The sequence below is a fragment of the Bos taurus genome, chromosome 6, assembly GCF_002263795.3.
Source record: "Bos taurus isolate L1 Dominette 01449 registration number 42190680 breed Hereford chromosome 6, ARS-UCD2.0, whole genome shotgun sequence".
In the NCBI taxonomy this organism is placed as follows: domain Eukaryota; kingdom Metazoa; phylum Chordata; class Mammalia; order Artiodactyla; family Bovidae; genus Bos; species Bos taurus.
In genome coordinates, this window is record NC_037333.1 from 89,847,466 (window position 1) to 89,866,009 (window position 18,544).

The 18,544-nt window shown below is 42.8% G+C and overlaps 1 protein-coding gene across 1 annotated transcript in view; it reads left to right on the forward strand.

The window, feature by feature from the left end:
• The first annotated feature begins 281 nt into the window (after nucleotides 1–281).
• PARM1 (prostate androgen-regulated mucin-like protein 1) overlaps nucleotides 282–18,544 on the forward strand; it is a 125,824-nt gene continuing 107,561 nt past the window's right edge. Inside the window, exon 1 of the mRNA NM_001075771.2 lies at nucleotides 282–591. Coding sequence (NP_001069239.1) covers nucleotides 549–591 — 43 coding nt within the window. The 5' untranslated portion in view covers nucleotides 282–548. The remainder of the gene's footprint in view (nucleotides 592–18,544) is intronic.

Genomic DNA, 18,544 nt, shown 5'->3' on the forward strand with positions numbered 1-18,544 from the left:
GAGGTGACACCTAAGATGGCATACGATCACCAAGGTTGTAACTCATGTAAGAAACCTGAGATAAATTCCTGAGAACAGAGATCTGCTCTCACTTCTTTGCATTCCCTTAGTTCCCAGCACAGTGCTAACGGCCCCAAACATTTGCTGAACCGGGTCAGAACTCGGGTCTCGCGCCCTGACCGTCCAGCAGAGGCCGCCCTGGGCCGGGACTCTCGGGACTCGAGCGCCGGGAGAGGAAAGGCCAGGGGTGGCCTTGTCATCGCCGCGGGGCCCGGGTGGGAGGGGTTTGGCGGCGGCTGTCGCGGCGGCGGAGGCGGCCCCGGGCTCCGGCGGCTGGGATGGAGCAGAAGCGCGCCGGGCGCCGGAGGACGAGCAGCTGACGGAGCCGCGCGGCACTCGCCTCGCTTCCCCTGCCGTCGCCCGGGCCGCCCGGCTCCCGCCGCAGCCAGCGGGCCGAAGAGAAGCTGCCCGCGCTCGGGGGCGCTCGGTCAGTCCCGGCAAACTCTCCCGCCGTCCGCTCCGGGCTCGGCACCGAGTACCAAGGTACCATGGTCTGCAAGACCCTCTTCGCTCTCTGCATCTTCACGGCAGGTATTTTTGGGCTCTGTCCCTGGCGGAGGGGTCGGGCGCGGTATGGGACCCGAGGTCAGGGCTGGGTTGGGAGCTGAAGCCGGGGGATCGGGAAGTAAGTCGCCGCGCGCGGTTGGCAGGAGTGGTGCGAGCCTCTCGGGTTGCGCAAAGGTATGTGCGCACTTGGTTTTGGGGTGATGCGCGTATTTGGAGATTCTGTGCCGAGGCGGACCGAGGGGTTGACAGGGTTCTTCCCGCCGCAGCTCGCCCCCGCAGCAAACTCCGGGCTTTGTGAAACAGGTGGCTGCCCAACGCGTTTGAAGCCAGGCTTGACGACACTGGGGTTTCTCGGGTCTCTGAGCACACCATGCCAGAGTTGGGCATCAGACTTCCCGACGCGGTTCCACCCAGAGAGGGATGAGAAAGAGAAGCAGGCGGGGGATAGCATCTGGGAAAGCGTTAAGTCTTTTGGCTGTGCACCTGGCCGGGCTGGTTTGTGTTCCCCGAGTTTTGGTGGGCTCTGTCTCCGCGTCCTTTCCTATTTACGCTTGAGGCTGGTGCGGCACTGACAGCCCCGCTCCCACCCGGCTCGAGCTTCCGATCACCGCTGGGGAGTTACCACTTCTACCTTGTGGCCCCTAGGCTCCCCAGAATCCGTGCCCTCTGGCTGAAACTGTTAACTTGGCAAAAACTAGCATTCTCCTGGTTCCACCCGTGCCCCTCCGGCCGGGTCGGCTTCCCCACGCGCGTATTTCTCTGGACCACGGACGGCAGCGGCCTCTAAGCAGGGGACTGGGGAGAGAGGAGCCCGAGGATTGAGCTTGGCTTGGTGGGGAGATGCAGAAAGGCGCTTTGAGTCAGAGATTGGGGTACCCAGTTTTCCTAGAAAATGCAGGCCGACAAGGGACAGGCATAGGAGGAAAAAGCCGCCGAGTGCGCGGACGCCGGCGTGTTTAAAGATAAGAATGTCCCAAAGCCACGTCCATACATAAATCATTTGACTCATGCTTGTAGAACGTGTATATGTATTTTTCGTCCTGAATTGCTTGGGTTCCTGTAATCATGGACACAGGTCATCACAATCCCATTAAAAGAAACTAGGGATTTCCTGGCAGCTCAACAAAGGTTAATGCAGTTTGGAGGAAAAGTTTCCCAACTTGAAGCTAGAGAGAGTCTTCCTCTACTTGCCGAGCGCCTCAGAAAGCTGGTGTCTGCACGGTTCTGGTGTCTGCACGGTTCTGAGCGTCCGCAGCCTTGGCCAAGCTGGGAGCGCACGGATCCCTGCAAGCGTGACAGCCGAGGGTCCCGGCATTGCCAAGAAACGTTTATGAAATGACAGGGAAGGTGCCTTCCATTTTCCTCGCTAGAAATCTTTTCATGAGGCTAGGGGCTCAGAAAACTGTCAGTTAGCCAGTAGAGCTGGTAGGTAGATTTGTTGGCTAATTTTATGTAGTGGCTTGTCTTTTTAATTTCTTCCGGTTTTTTGTTTGTTTGTTTGTTTTTTAAACAACTCTAGCAGTTGGCAACGCTGGGATTAGGCAGTGTATTGTGGACACCACCCCCCACCACCCCCGCCCCGCCCCCCCGCCGTGGCCCCCGCGCAAGGAACTCACGATTTTGTCTCCCTCCTTGGCCAGTTTTAGAGTTTAGCTCTGCTGTTTTTTGCAGCTGAAATCTTGCCCTTGTTCCTGGACAGAGTGAGGAGGCTGGTAGCTCAGGGACTGACTGAGTAGCCTCATTCTCATCCTAAAGGACCTGTGTTGAGGTCAGCGTCCAGAAGATCACAGCCTCCGACTTCCAGGGCTCCCCTGACCCCCGGAGGACATAGTTATGTTTCTGAGTCCGTCTCCCAAACAGAGCCTGCGGAAGCTTCAGCCTTTCCTCTGAGTTTGTGCCTGGGAAGAAGTCTCTTTGGGAATCAGTGTGTTAGATCTACCTACAGTAAGTTATCAGGAAAATCATATCAAAAAATGTATAAATACCTTATGAGCTTCTCTACATCCCCAAGTAGGGTGCTTTCAGAAACTAAAATACAACTTTTCTAGAAAAAGTTGGTAAAGGAGAGAGGGACTAGGGTTCTTAAAATGAAAGTGGCATGCATGTTTCAGTGGATCATTCTGGCTCCCTTGGCAAATCTCTAGCTAGTTTCACCAGGCAGTTGCTTTTTCTTTTCTTTTGTTTCTTTTTTAATCCACCCAACTTTAGTGGCTTCAGGAAGTTTTCTGTAAAACTCTCAATGATACTTTCTTGAGTCAGGAATGGGGCGTAGCAGGGAACTTTGTTTTTTTTAGCTTAATAAATCTACTCATTATAAATACTTAGCATTTCTTCTAACCTATATAATGGACACTTGTAAATATCTGTGCATTGTCAACAATGCAGCAAAAGTAGACCTCTATACTTAGTTGTATTTTAAAAAGAAGGAAGAGAGAGAAATCTTGGGCTGTCTTCAGTTCTTCCAGAGCTGACTGTGGTAGAAAACTAGCTTGGCTATTTTACAAACCATTCCCAAACACCTCCAAGGCCAGTACTCTAGGCATACAGAAACACTACCTCTAAATTACAAGCCAGAACCTCTGAGGTTTGGCATCAGAACCAAGAGGGAAGGGAGAATGACGGGCCACAGGAAGTTTCCATCTTCATCCCTCTGTTTCCCCACTGGATTCAATTCTGTCATTCCCACCACCGTTGTTGCCACCCTCCAGTGCTCTATGGCACAATATGTTTAAAAATTCTCTCACTGAGACATCTGAGATTTACTGGAACTTTCCAAAGGCCTTTTCCAAACATTCAAGTAGTTCAAAGGAGAAACAAACATAGATAAGAAAGACACAAAAACCCTTGACTCCATGTTTTCTGATGTGGGTTCTGCCCTATATGCCCCTGATCTCCCCACCCCACCCCAGGGAGAATGCAGCATTCTGCCCCATTACCCAAGCTTGGTGATCAAGACCAGCAGGGCTAGATTCCAGTCTGCCACCCAGCTCGAGAGCCTATTTGTGTCTTGCGCCTGTAACATCATTCTTCAGGCGACTAACATCTCAAATGTCCTTCCTGGAAGACCCCACCCTCCACATTTATGGCTCTGTTCTCACTATAGATCCCAATATATGGAAGGGCCTTATCATAAGCATATTAAAGGAGTATCATAAATCTTACCATAAACGTGTTAAAAATAAACCCAAAAAATGCACACATGTTTAAGGCAACAGCACGGTTGCCTATGGTTGGTTGAGGGTGGAGGTGAAGGGTGGCATGCATCGCTTAGCCTGGTTACCTCCTATTCCCTTGAAGTCTGCGTCACAAAGGAACACATCCTTCACTGGGAAACCTACCTGAGAAGGTAGAAGTTTTCTATTACTATGGGATACATTTGTTGACACAGTATTGCAAAGTGGTGAGCACTCAAATTCTGCAGTTAGATTGCCTTGTACAAAGCAAAATTATTACCACTAAATTGTATAATCTAGGGACCTAATCTAACCATTCTTGACTTTTCTTATCTACAAAATTGAGGGACTAAAACCTCATTAGGTTGTTGAAAGTGGTAAATGACTGTTCATACCTATAATGCCTGGGACATAGTAAGCACTCAATAAGTATTAGCAGTTGTTATTGCTATTATTCTGATTCATAAAGGTGACTGTTCAGCACCAATTAGGTCATCCTCTCTGAAGTGTATGTGTTTCTGCTTGGCCTGTGTAAATTGAAGATCTCAACCAATATTCCAGCACAGTGCCAGCTGTTCTGGCAAATCCTCATGTGCAAATTAAGAAAAGATTCAGCTGAGCCTACTAAATGCCTAATTTGAAAAGGTTAATAATGTGCCAGCTCAAATTTAGCACAACAGTCCAAAAAACACTCAGTAACAAACACAAGTGTCACCGAAGACTTTATTTCTTCCACAGAGTCTTTTGCAAACTGATGTGTTTCAAGAGCCCAATTCGGCTAAACCTTAAGGTCAAATAAGGCTTCCCTGGTGGCTCAGTGGTAAAGAATTCACCTGCCAATGCAGGAGACATGGGTTTGATTCCTGAGCCTTAAACATCCCACATGTCACACCACGACTATTGAGTCTGTATTCTAAGAACCTGGGAACCGCTCTAAGGTCATGCACAACTACTGAAGCCCACACCATAGAGTCCATGCCACACAAGAGAAGCCACTACAATGAGAAGCTCCAGTGAGAATCACTACACTGCAATGAAGAGTGGACCCCGCTCACCGCACCTAGAGAAAAGCCTGTGCAACAACAAAGACTCAGCATAGCCAAAAATAAATCAATGAACAAAATTTTTTTTAAATGTTTAAAATTTTAAAAAAATCTTTAAAAAGATCCACAAATTTTGGATAATTGAGATCAAAAAACTTAGGAAAAGGTATTTTGTGGTGTATGAATGACCCAGCATGGCTCTCTCCAGAATCCAAAATCATCAGTAATGGCCAGATCTCTAATTTAACCTGATCATTTGGGCCTAATTTAGTGGTGCTTATGTTTTCATGCATTGGAGAAGGAAATGGCAACCCACTCCAGTGTTCTTGCCTGGAGAATCCCAGGGACGGGGGAGCTTGGTGGGCTGCCGTCTCTGGGGTCGCACAGAGTCAGACACGACTGAAGTGACTTAGCAGCAACAGCAGCAGCATGTTTTCATAAGAAAAATAGTGGCCAAATGTTTACATTGTTTGAGCAGATTTTCTTAAACAATAATTTTGCAGGGGGCAGAGGTAGGGGGTACAGCATTCACTGGAAACAATGAAGAGGGATGTTAAACATATTTTCAAAAGGGATTGGCTGTTTTTTAACACCCAAATGAAAGGAATCTTGCTATAGTATTTATAATAGCTTTCTCCCTTTTTGAAATATGTTACTGAAATTGTATATGTTAGTTTAGGAAACAAATAGAGTCATCCTTCAGTATCCACAGCCTGCCCTCACCATAAAAAATCCTCAGATGCTCAAGTTTCTTATATAAAATGTCATAGTATTTGCATATAATCTACATACATCCTTCTGTATACTTTAAATCATCTGTGGTGTTGGAGAAGACTCTTGAGAATCCCTTGGACTGTAAGGAGATCAAATCAGTCAATCCTAAATGAAATCAACCTGAATATTCATTGGAAAGACAAGCTGAAGCGCCAGTACTTTGGCCACCTGATGTGAAGAGCTGACTCATTGGAAAAGACCCTGATGCTGGGAAAGATTGAGGGCAGGAAGACAAGGGGTTGACAGAGGATGAGATGGTTGGATGGCATCATCGACTCAATGGACATGAGTTTGAGCAAACTCCGGGAGATGGTGAAGAACAGGGAAGTCTGGCATGCTGCAGTCCATGGAGTCACAAAAAGTCAGACACAACTTAGCAACTGAACAACAACAATAGCAAGGTTGTTTAAAATACCCAATGGAATGGAAATGCTATGTCAATTGTTTCAGACATGCAGCAAGTTCAAGTTTTGATTTTGGAACTTTCTGGAATTTTTTTCACAATATTTTCAGTCTGAGGTTAGTTGACTCCATAAATGCAGACCCCATGGATATGGAAATCTGACTGTATTTGCTTTGCTACCAAGATATTAAATAAAACAGTTGCCTAGAAAAAACTGATGCTTCATTTAGGATATAGCAGTAGTCATGAAAAGAGGTAGGCCATTGCTTTTTACTTGGAGTGTTAGTTGCTCAGTCGTGTCTGACTCTTTGAGACCCCATGAACTGTAGCCCACCAAGCTTCTCTGTCCATGGGATTCTCTCAGGCAGGAATATTGGAGTGGGTTGCCATTTCCTTTTCCAGGGGATCTTCCCAGCCCACGGATTGAACCTGGGTCTCCTGTATTGCAGGCAGATTCTTTACCATCTGAGCCACCAGGGAAGCTCTAACCTATTAACCACTTTTACTTGGAAATGCAAGGTTAATAGGTTATCATCCAGTTAATGTACAAGTAGGGTGAATCCCATAGACAGAGGAGCCTGACAGGCTACAGTGCTTAGGGTTGCACAGAGTCGGACATGACAGAAGGGACTTAGCACACACAAAGGGTTACTATAAAATAAGATTCATTTGTGTACGTAGTTCATGGCATTACACTTCGTAGTCGCAGCTTAAATTATTTCAGTGATGGGGATTGATGTGACATCAGATTTTCTGATGTGTGGATCTTTAAGTAGTCTTCATGATCTTTCACAGCAGCTTAGCTCATTTCTTTTACCTGTTCTAATATTGTTGAGACTTTTACCATTTATAAGGTAATAGAAACCATTAAAGCAAAATAAATGATTATATAATTGTTTCCATCTGTGTTTTTCATTGGTGCAAGATAGTATAATATTGATTGAAAATAAACTATTTTAATTTTCCTTGGGTAAGTATTGCCAGGTTTAGCATTGAAAAATACAGGTTGTCCAGTCCAATTTGAATTTAAGTAAATATGAATTCTGAGTCTATCCCGTTTAGTGCTTGGGACACACTTAAGCTAACTAATTCTTCCTTGTTTATCTTGAATTCCAATGTAATGAGGCACCCTGTATTTTGCCTAGCGGCGCTACCTTTGGCCTTCCATATGTGGTTCATCAGAGCAATGCGTTTAACATAGGATTGGCTTTATTTTGAACTGTGCCTCACCCAGCTTTAGCTGCCCTACACCATTTCATTCATTTGTCACAATCTGTTCATGGGAAGAAGACACCAAGATTTCAAAGCAGCTCTGTCTCTGGAAACCACTTACAAGGTTAGGATTCAGAAGGAGCTCTCCAATGGAATGTTTTGAATTGGATTGCATATCCACTCACTGTGCACTGTGGTGGGTTTCTGAACAAGTGGTGGGATTTCTTTAGCCTCCCTGAGGCTACATTACTTTACCCTCCTTGTGACCTTTCCTTCAACAACGGGAAAAAAAAGTATATTGTTTAAAATGGTAGCAGTGTTCTTGCATAGGAACTGGAACTAGTAGCTTTGCAGAATCCAGCTGGCAGCTGATTAAAAAAGAAAGTTATAGAACAGCTTTGGATTTCAAAGTTCTCTTCTGTGCCAGGATTTTAACACATCTCACAAATATTACATAAGATTTGCATAATTCCTACAGGAAAGGTCTATACGTATCACTTGAAAGCTGTGGCTCTATGAAGCCTAAAGCAGCACATTAGACAGAATTTCAAGGCAGATTGGGGAAAAAAAAATCCTTGAAGCAACTAGGCTGTGCCAGAAATTTGTACCTTTATACCTAAGGCCAAATATCTGAATAGGTGATTGTTAAGTGGAAAAAATTTGTGGAAAGTTACCAGGTGTGATATTTAGAAAATATGTCTATTCAATACAAAATAAGATGGATGATAGAATACAACTTTGATAATATCTTACACTTGCAGTCCAAATTCTGACACTTGATTTTCTTTTCTATCAAGGAGGAAATAAGGACAGAGATTTTAGGGCAGGTGTTGCACATAAAAAGAATTAAGAGAGAGGGGATTTTGTTTATTTGATTTTTCTTTTTTTTTTTTTTTTTTTGGTTATGGTTATAAACTTAAAGCTACCATTCAGGCTTCCTGCTGATTAGAACACATTAAAATATACATTACCTTTAAAATTAGGATATTCTTGCCAGGTTTGTGTCGTACAGAAGCATAATCTCATTACTGAGAGGGTTTATTCACCACTTTGGTATCCAGGATGAGTTGTTACTGGCACTGTCTGCCCCTTATAAAACCTTTTCATTTTCCATTGGAAAAGCTTTTGTGATCCTACAGATAGACAGCAGACAGATACCATTATACTGGCACTGAACAGTTATTTCACCATTAAACCCTCTATATTGCATGATTCTTGCTTTGTAATTTGGACTATAATTTGGAGTCTTTAGAAAGAACAATAAAAATTATTGTGAGGATGAAAAGATGCCCTCTTTATTCACCATGCAAAAAGCTGCATGTGTTCTGTTGTTTGTTGCTCAGTGGCTCAGTCATATCCGACTGTTTGCAACCCCATGGGCTGTGGCATGCCAGGCTTCCCTGTCCTTCACTATCTCCCTGAGTTTGCTCAAACTTCTGTCCACTGTGTCAGTGATACTATCAATCATCTCATCCTGCCCTCGATTTTTTAGGGAAATGTTTAAGATCCCAGTCATTCTCTTGAATTAAAGTAATGTGTCACATTAGGAGAGGACTCAGTCCATCTCGGAATTACAACATGAAGGTCTCTCGAAGTCCATCAGAAGGTGCTAAGGAATCTGGTGGTCTGAACACCTCTTTCTTGGTTTGGGAAAAGTAGGTTATTGGTGGATCACATACTGCTGGTCATGGAAATTCTCTCTTTTGTTGGATCAGCTGCATGAGAGGTAACATCAAGATGAATATGGCCATCACCCAACTGATGGGAACTCAACATGTTTTATCTTAAAAATTGCAGTGTTGTCAGAGATGGCAATCCAGAGGAGAAATCTCTAGAACTGAACTTCCTGAAGAACTGCTCAGACAGTTCTAAATAGGAGAAAGAATTACAAATTTTTGAGGATAAATAATCATTTAAATTTTGTTGTTGTTTAGACATTAAGTCATGTCTGACTCTTTTGTGAACCCATAAACTGTAGCCCACTGGGATCCTCTGTCCATGGGATTTCCCAGGCAAAAATATGGAATGGGTTACCATTTCCTTCTCCAGGGGATCTGCCCAACCCAGGGATCGTACCCACATCTCCTGCATTGGCAAATAGATTTTTTATCACTGAGCCACCAGGGAAGCAATATGGTTTATCTTTCAGGAGATGTAGGTGGGAAAGGAAGTGTGATACCAGATTATTGTATATGTGGAAAGTGGATAAGAAATGGACAGAGGGCAGGGGCCATGGCTGTTTCAGAATTTCTATGGCGAATACGTGGAAAAGCCTGGGGGTGGTCCGCTGCATGACATGGTGAGAATGTCAGATGGCTGAGAATGTCCGATGGCTGAGTGAGGCTGAGAAGTGAGCACTGAAATTATTGGGGCTACTAAAGTCCAAACCATCTCCTTGATGATGCTGCTGGGAATGGAAAATTAATCCAGTTTCACTTTTAGGCAAGGGGGATAAACAATTTTCCCTCAAAATTTATATGCATATCAAGTGTCTTTTAGTCCACCTTTCTAGTTTTGTGAAAGGTTGCAAATTGAGCCTTTCAGAGGAATCATTGTGATGGCCCTTAAATGCTCTGAGATTTCGAGAGAAATTCAGCTGCATGGTTTGGTTCCATGAAGGAGGACTGAGTGGAGCTGAGTGACTGGGGCCTGCCCACTTCCAGGCAGTCCTCCTGGACTGCATTTCCCAAAGAGTCCTATTTTGAGCAGATTTTTCTTTCAGTGCTTATATGAAAAGAAACACAGCCCTGGTATTTACCTGGTAAGGATAGGATTTGTGTTACTTCCTCTGAGAGGCAGCATGATATGGTGAAAGGGGCTTTGGAGGAAGACAGGCTGGTGGGATGCCAGCTCCAGGGTCTTGATTTCCTCCTGGTAGAGTCATGATAATATGTTTATTATCATAAACATTGAGTGCCATGTAGGTAAACATCCAGCGAAGGTTTATTAAACAGGTACACCAACAGATAGAAGATTTCTTTTATTTCATTTGTTTATCTGCCTCTCACTCCTAGAATGTAAGGTGCATGAGAATTTTAGCTGTTTTGTCTCTGCTGTCCTCCCAAGCTTGAAGAACAGAGCAAGACATGGAATGAGTACCTAGCAAATATTTGTTAAATTAATTTTTAATAGAGAACCTACACGTCTGTCTAAGGCTCTGGAGATAGGGCAATGAACAGAGTAGATGGAAGACTACCCTCAGAGAACTTACATTCTTTGAGGATGATGAATTTTGACTTGGTCAATAGTTGAGTGTCTCACAGTCATCTCAAATCCATCACGTCAAAATCTTGAAATCTAAATGTAGCCATAAGGGTTAATTTTGAATCCATACTGGATCTGGCTCTGTGACTTTAATTCTTACTTTGCCATTTTTGTTATTATAGGCATACATAATGGCCTGCCTCGGGAGTGCTACCCACCCGCCTCTGCTTGACCCTTGGGCTAGGGTGCCTTTGTTTAGCTCATAGGGAGGTAGCCTGATCCTGTCCACCTGTTAAGGGCTATAAGGAAGTGAAACTAACATATGCCCCTGCTGAGGCTTGTCATTCTAAAAGATATTTTCATGAATTAAATGGTCTTTTTACTTTGTTTCTTCGCCTCCCCTCATCTCTCATCCATAAAAGAACCTGGCATCCAGGCCCCAACAAGATGGTTACTTTGAGGCCCTGATCTGCCATCTTCTCCGTGAACCAGCTTTCCAAATAAAGTTGTCTTCCTTGCCTCAACACCTCATCTCAGATTTACTGGCCTATCCTGTGGTGAGCTGAGCAAGCTTGGACTCCGTTACATGAACTCTTGGACTTTTCTCCTTACACAGGCCCCAGTGGAGGCCTTCCTCACCTCAGTTAGTGGCAACCCCACCTTTTGAATTGCTCATGTTGAAAATCTTGAGTCATCTTTTTTTTTCTCCTTTTAAACTTTTTATTTTGTATTGGAGTATAGCCGATTAACAATGTTGTGATGGTTTCGGGTGAACAGCTAAGGGACTCAGCCATACATATACATATATCCATTCTCCCCCAAACTCCCCTCCCATCCAGGCTGCCACATAAAATTGAGCAGAGGTCCATGTCCTATATAGTAGGTCCTTGTTAATTATCCATTTTAAATCTGGCAATGTGTACATGTCCATCCCAAACGATCCCTTCCCCCATCCATCTCCCTCAGCAATCATAAGTTCATCTTCTAAGTCTGTGAGTTTCTTTCTATTTTGTAAGTAAGTTCATTTGTATCATTTCTTTTTAGATTCCACCTATAAGGGATGTCACAAGTATTTCTCCTTCTCTTTCTGACTTACTTCATTCAGTATGACAATCTCTATGTCCATCCCTGTTGCTGCAAATAGCATTATTTCATCATTTTTAATGGCTGAGTAATACTGCACTGTATATATGTACTACATCTTCTTATAATGAGTCATCTTTGAGGCTCTTTTTCTCTCAACACCCCTCATCCAATGCTTCAAGGGCTTCTGTTCGCCCTACATTTAATGTTCATACAGAAGTCACTCTTTCTGTCACCTTCGTTAGTGTCTGTGGTGTGATTCCCCCATACTCTTTCTCTCGGAATTCTGCAGGGGCCTCCTCTCAGGCCTTGCAACTTTAACCCTTTACCCCCTAAGGTCTGGTTTCTGCAGAGCAGCAGTCAATCCAGAGGAAATGTATCAAATGATACCACTGCTCTGTTCACAGCTCTGCCACAGCTTCCTGTTGCAACAGAGTGAAATTCCAGCCCACGTCCTTAGAGCTGCCATCCACATCTTCCTGAGTTGCTCCCTGTTCATCCTTGGACTCAGATTTCTGCCTCTCCTCTGGTCCCCTGGCACCAGTCACACTGGTTTCCTTATCACATACCATGGCTGGTTCCTGTCTCTGGAATATCCATGTGGATATTCTTCAGATATCCACATGGTTAATTTCTTTACCTCCCTAAAACCTTTGCTCAAATGTCACCTTCTCCATGAGATGTGACCTGTTCAACAATTTTTTAATTGGAGTATAAATGATTTACAATGTTGTGATACTTTATGCTGTACAATGAAATGAATCAGCTATATGTATACATATATTCCCTCCCTCTTGGACATCCCTCCATCCCAAACCCTCTAGGTCATCACAGAACAACGAGCTGAGTAGTCTGTTCCACCTGCCGACATCATATTCCCTATGCCTCTGCTTTTTCCTTAACGTCTCTCTCCTTTGATCTCTAGTCCCTTACCACCCTGGGATTTTTGTCTTTTACTGTGGTATCCCCAGTAGTATCCCCAGTGCTGTGGTATCCCCAGTGCTGTGTGGCACTAAGGAGATACTCAGAATATATTTGTAGAACTGAATGATTCAAATATATTTTTGAGGGCAGACAAAATGAAGACTTAAATTTTACCTTCTATCCCCTCAAAAGGAGACATGGGCAGACTGACTTACTATCAAGTGCTTGTGTCTATTGTTTCCAAATCGCTTAAAAAAAAATGAGTCAGTCTATTCATTTTCATTGAGGGTTAGAGAAGCTGAACTTGAAAATCAGCTTTTTTAAAGCTATGCATATACAAAACACTTTTTTTGTAAAGGCAAAACTTTTTTTTTTTTTTTGCCATGGATATCACTTGAAGATAGTTGAAACTTCTTAGTCTCTGGCCAATTAAGGAAATGTCACCTTTGAGCTAAGCTAGAGAAGATAAAGATACTTCCATTATTTGAACATCTTTGAAAATTTTCTGAATAGCTAAAAAGAGCCTGATGATGAAAGTGATTTGAGCCTAAGGGAAGCATGACTGGCAATTTCCCAGTGGTGTCCAAGAAACTTAAGTCAATTCAAATGTTGAATGCTGAAGGTGTAATTAGTCACAAATAAGCTGAAGTGTAACAGAATGGGAGTTTTCCTGGCCTTACCGACTGCATTCTCACTTCATCCGTGATTCTGAACTATGAATTGTGTTTGAAACATAAGCAATAGGTAGAAGTGATGTGAAATCCTGACTAAAATCAGACTGGTATTTCATGAGCACTTGTTCTTCACCCTGCAAGACTGACACCCCTTGACGTGGCTAGCGTCACCCAGGCTGACACGTCCCCCAGCTTCATCCACCGACAAAGACTCATAGTACTTTCTGGCTGAAATAAAAACATCTACTCATTTAGCAGCTGCCAAAAAGAGGATGATCTTGAAAAAGAACAAGATACGGATCTTGAAGCCTAAGGGATAATAGAAAAATTTAAGATTATATCCTGGATAACTAGTGGGATCTTGGTGTATAGCACAGGGAGCTCTGCTCAGTGTTCTGTCGTGACCTAGAGAGGTGAGATGGTGGGGGAAGGAGGTGAAAAGGAGGTCCAAGATGGAGGGGAGATATATATATTTAATATATACAGTTATATAATTAGTTATATAACTGATTCACTTCATTGTACAGCAGAAATTAACACAATGTTGTAAAACAACTATACTCCAATAAAAACAGTGGTTGGTTAGTCATTCAGTCGTGTCCGACTCTTGCAATGCCATGGACTGTAGCCTGCTGGGCTCCTCTGTCCATGGGATTCTCCAGGCAAGACTACTGGAGTGGGTTGACACTTCCTTCTCCAGGGGATCTTCCTGACCCAGGAATCGAACCCCAGGTCTCCTGCATTACAGGAGGATTCTTTAGTGACTGAGCTATGAGGGAAGCCCATACTGTGATAAAAAATAATATAAAATAAAAAACTTCAGGGTAAAATATAATAATAAGCATAAAAATATATGTTTTAAAAAAAAAGATTGTATCAAGTTGAAGGGTGCCTTATAAACAAACCAAAGAAGGGAAAAGGTGATCCTTTATATGAAAAACATGCTCCTTGCTTGTTCAGTGAGGTCTCTGGTCCATTCCTTAGGTGGGAAGATGCTCCACCATCTTGAGTGCAGCATGGACTGTGAACAGAGGAAGGACAAGGAGGGGAGCCCAGGCTTTGTGCTGCAGAACCCACTGGGTATTGTGTCTGGGGTTGTGGGTATGACCCAGGAGGACAGGGGACCATGATGCCCCACCTTTCCTCCATGGGAGGTACCATATTCCCTGACTGAAATAAAAAATAAGGCCTAAGTTTTCACTGGAAGGAAAAGGAACAGGCATATGACACCCAGAAATCTCAAAGCCAAAAGTGGCTGCTGAAACACTGAAAATTACTGCGTCACTGAGAATAGGGTTTCAGGTTGGAATATTATCAGAACGAAGGGAGATGTGGTTTTCGAGATTCAGGAATTTACAATCAAGTTTTTGTTTTAAAAAACACAATGTCAGTAAGTTACAGTTGTCTCTTGTTCTATAACAGTTTTTCAAAACTGCACTCAAGCACTAATTTGTTTTTTATTTTTTATTATGGAAACTGTAAACATACACGGAAATTGACAAGAATGTATTTAACCTCTGTCCAGACCTGATTCAGCCTTATTTGTTTGCTTTGGTTAAGAGCTGTAAAAAATATTAATAAATTTGGAGCAATGAAGATGTGTCACTATGAAGTATTAGTCAGATCACAATAAAGAATTCCATGTTTATTCAACTGGGCAATATTCAGCAATTGTTTAAAACAGTGAAGTGACTCATTTATGTCCTGACAGGTAGAAATGGTGACAATATATTGAATTACTATTAGCAACTTTATATTTTACAATATATTGAAAGAGTAGGCTAAGGAATAAAATGAATTTTGTGATAAAATATTTAAAATGTCATGTGTATGCCTGTGGAGGAAAGAGTTTAGAAGGATACAGTGGTTATTTCTGACAAATGAATTTTGAGTCAGTTGCACTTTTTATTTTTTATACACTCTTGTTTTGCCTGAAATTTATTTTAATGGGTTGTTTTGTCTTCACAATTTGAAAAGTAAAGATATTATCAATATTTTATTCTCTCCTTATCAGTATTTAATGTGACTATAATACCTACTAGATGGCTACTTCTATCCTCAAAATTTTGATTCAAATATCACTCCAATGGAGTCCTCAAAAATAACATCTTAGAAAAGCAATAACTTCAAAAAAGGTTTACAAGATATCACTGACTTAATGGGCAGGGGAGGTTCTGGGAAGGAATTGACTTAAAGTAATGGCTATATTTTCTAAAGCCAGAGTGCTGCATAAATCATTGATCAGGACAACCATCTTGGAAAGTATTTTAAAAGGCTCTGAGCTAACTGTTTATGTTTAAGGTACTTTCTTAGTTTTTAATATCTTCAGCATTGGTCACTTATGGAAGCAATTTTAAATTAAAACATCACTCTAAGTTTTTCTAAAATGAAATTTGTCAACTTTGATGTCAAATAAGAAAAAACAGCCCTCAGAAGAATATGTGATCTATTTTTCTTTTGGCAACATTAAACTTATTATATCATCTTTTCAATGAAATAATAAAATGTGGTTTAGGTAAATGCTGGGGGATCCATTATTAATACTCCATGGGGTTACCCCAGACCAACACAAGTGTTAGTTGGGAGAGGGGACTGGGAGGAGACTGGGCTTTGGTGTGATCTGGGCTAACCCCATGTGAATTCCCCCTCTTCCCAACAGGTCTAGATTTTTCACATGTTTAACTATGTTCATTTCATCAACAACTTCATCTAATCCTTTCAATCACCCCAAGAGACAGGAAGTCTGTTCTCATTTTGCAATTCAGTTTCCTGAGTCTTAGAAGTTGAGTAATGAGATGCAGATCCCTCAGTCTGTAAGTGACAGAATTAGACTTTGAACCCACCACTGCTGTCTTTTACCCTCCTTGGCCCCTCCTGCCTTGAACTTGATAAATCCTCTTGTGTAAATTTAGTCTCTAGCATCTCTCCCAACTCTGATCCTCTTCACCATCCCCACAGCAACAGCCTTGGCTGAAAATCTTATCATCTCACCCTAGACTATTACAATAACTCCTCAGTAATCACTGGTCACCCTTTCTCTTCTCACAATCTCTTGCCTCTCTTATGGAATTCTTTCAGCCCAGGCCCAACTGGCTATTCCCCTCTGAAAAAGGAGAAGCAGGCCCAGATATGCCTCACTCATCCAGGTGCCAGACTATCATTCCTACATCCCATTTCCAATACAAGGAACAAAGACTCCTGGAGAAATGGCTAATTCCAGGTCTGGGTTCAGTTCAGTCGCTCAGTCATGTCCGACTCTTTACAACACCATGGACTGCAGCACAGCAAGTTTCCCTGTCCATCACCAACTCCTGGAGCTTGCTCAAACTCATGTCCATCGAGTCAGTGATGCCATCCAACCATGTCATCCTATGTCATTTCCCTTCTCCTCCTGACTTCAATCTTTCCCAGCATCAGGGTCTTTTCTAATGAGTCAGTTCTCATCAGGTGGCCAAAGTATTAGAGTTTCAGCTTCAGCATCAGTCCTTCCAGTGAATATTCCGGATTGATTTCCTTTAGAATGGACTGGTTGGATCTCCTTGCAGTCCAAAGGACTCGCAAGAGTCTTCTCCAACACCACAGTTCAAAAGCATTAATTCTTTGGCACTCAGCTTTCTTTATGGTCCTATTCTCACATCCATACATGACTACTGGAAAAACCATAGCTTTGACTAGACAGATCTTGACTAGATAGGGGTTAGGAAATATATAAAATGAGCCTGGATGATCTTGTTATACCAGATAGCAAAGATGCTATCAAAGACTACCAGCCTCCTGTCAAAAGGACTCAAAACCACTTAATGAGGCTCTACTGGCCAGAGATAGAACAGTCTGAGCATCAGTAAGGATAATCGATTACCTTCTTTAAGCTTGTGAGTTCATTGTTGTTATGGTTTAGTTGCTAAATTGCGTCCAACTCTTTGTGATCCCATAGACTGTAGCCATCTGGGCTTCTCTGTTCATGGAATTCTTCAGGCAAGAATACTGGAGTGGGTTGCCATTTCCTTCTCCAGGGGATCTCGTGCATTAGCAGGCAGATTCTTTACCCACAAGAGAAGTTCTATGAGTTCATAATGGTACCTAAAACAAAACAATGACTGCAGAAGACTTCACTGGTCTCCACTGGAAGATGCTAATAAACAAACACATTGTTTTGAAAAATAATAGATTAAATAATTTTCTTGATTGATCACTCGGTCTTACTCATTTAAATTAGGTGTACACTGGGTGACCAAACATTAGATGATACAATAGCTGTCTTCTTACAAGTATTCCAGCTAATAACTTGAGACGGCATGATAGAAATAGAAGATCACCATATTGCCACACCCTAGTGTATAGATGAGAACAGAGCTTGAGTAAGTGCCCTGAGGAGAGCTACCCTGTGATAGTGGAATCTGGGCCACCACCCAGATAAGGAGTTGCACAGTTCAAGTCATTGTGAATGCACTGAACACCAAAAGGCCCCCGGGGAAGCACAGAAAGGAGAGGGGATCCAGTTAGCCTGCTTCATTTCATTACGTATCAGCACAGGAACTCTGGAAAGGAATTAGAACTGACTTCCAGGCAGGCTTGCTATCTTTGTGCAAGCACCCTGCACATCTTTATGAAGGAAATTTCATTCTGGCTGAGTGAATGCAGTGAAGTTTGTCTTTAAATAATCCACAAGGTAGAGGAATTTAAACAGAAGTGTGCTGTCCTGGATAGAAAGGAAAACCTTTTCCTGCCTCTCTGTTACCCTTCGGAGGTTGCTAGTTAAGTGAATGTCTGTCCCCAAACCTCATTCCCCCTCAGTTCAGTTCAGTTCAGATGCTCAGTCGTGTCTGACTCTGTGACCCAATGGACTGCAGCATGCCAGGCTTCCTTGTCCATCATCAACCCCCAGAGCTTACTCAAACTCATGTCCATTGAGTCGGTCATGGCATCCAACCATCTCATCCTCTGTTGTCCCTTCTCCTCCCATCTTCAATCTTTCCCAGCACAGGGTCTTTTCAAATGAGTCAGTTCTTCACATCAGGTGGCCAAAGTATTGGAGTTTCAGCTTCAGCATCAGTCCTTCCAATGAATATTCAGGACTGGTTTCCCTTAGGATGGACTGGTTGGATCTCCTTGCAGTCCAAGGGACTCTCAAGAGTCTTCTCCAACACCACAGTTCAAAAGCATCAATTCTTCAGTGCCCGGCTTTCTTTATGGTCCAACTCTCACATCCATACATGACTACTGGGAAAACTATAGCTTTGACTAGACAGACCTTAGTTAACAAAGTCTCTGCTTTTTACTTTGCTGTCGAGGTTGGTCATAGCTTTTCTTCCAAGGAGCAAGCGTATTTTAATTTCATGGCTGCAATCACCATCTGCAGTGATTTTGGAGCCCCAAAAAAATAAAGTCTGACACTGTTTCCCCATCTATTTGCCATGAAGTGATGGGACCAGATGCCATGATCTTAGTTTTCTGAATGTTGAGCTTTAAGCCAATATTTTCACTCCC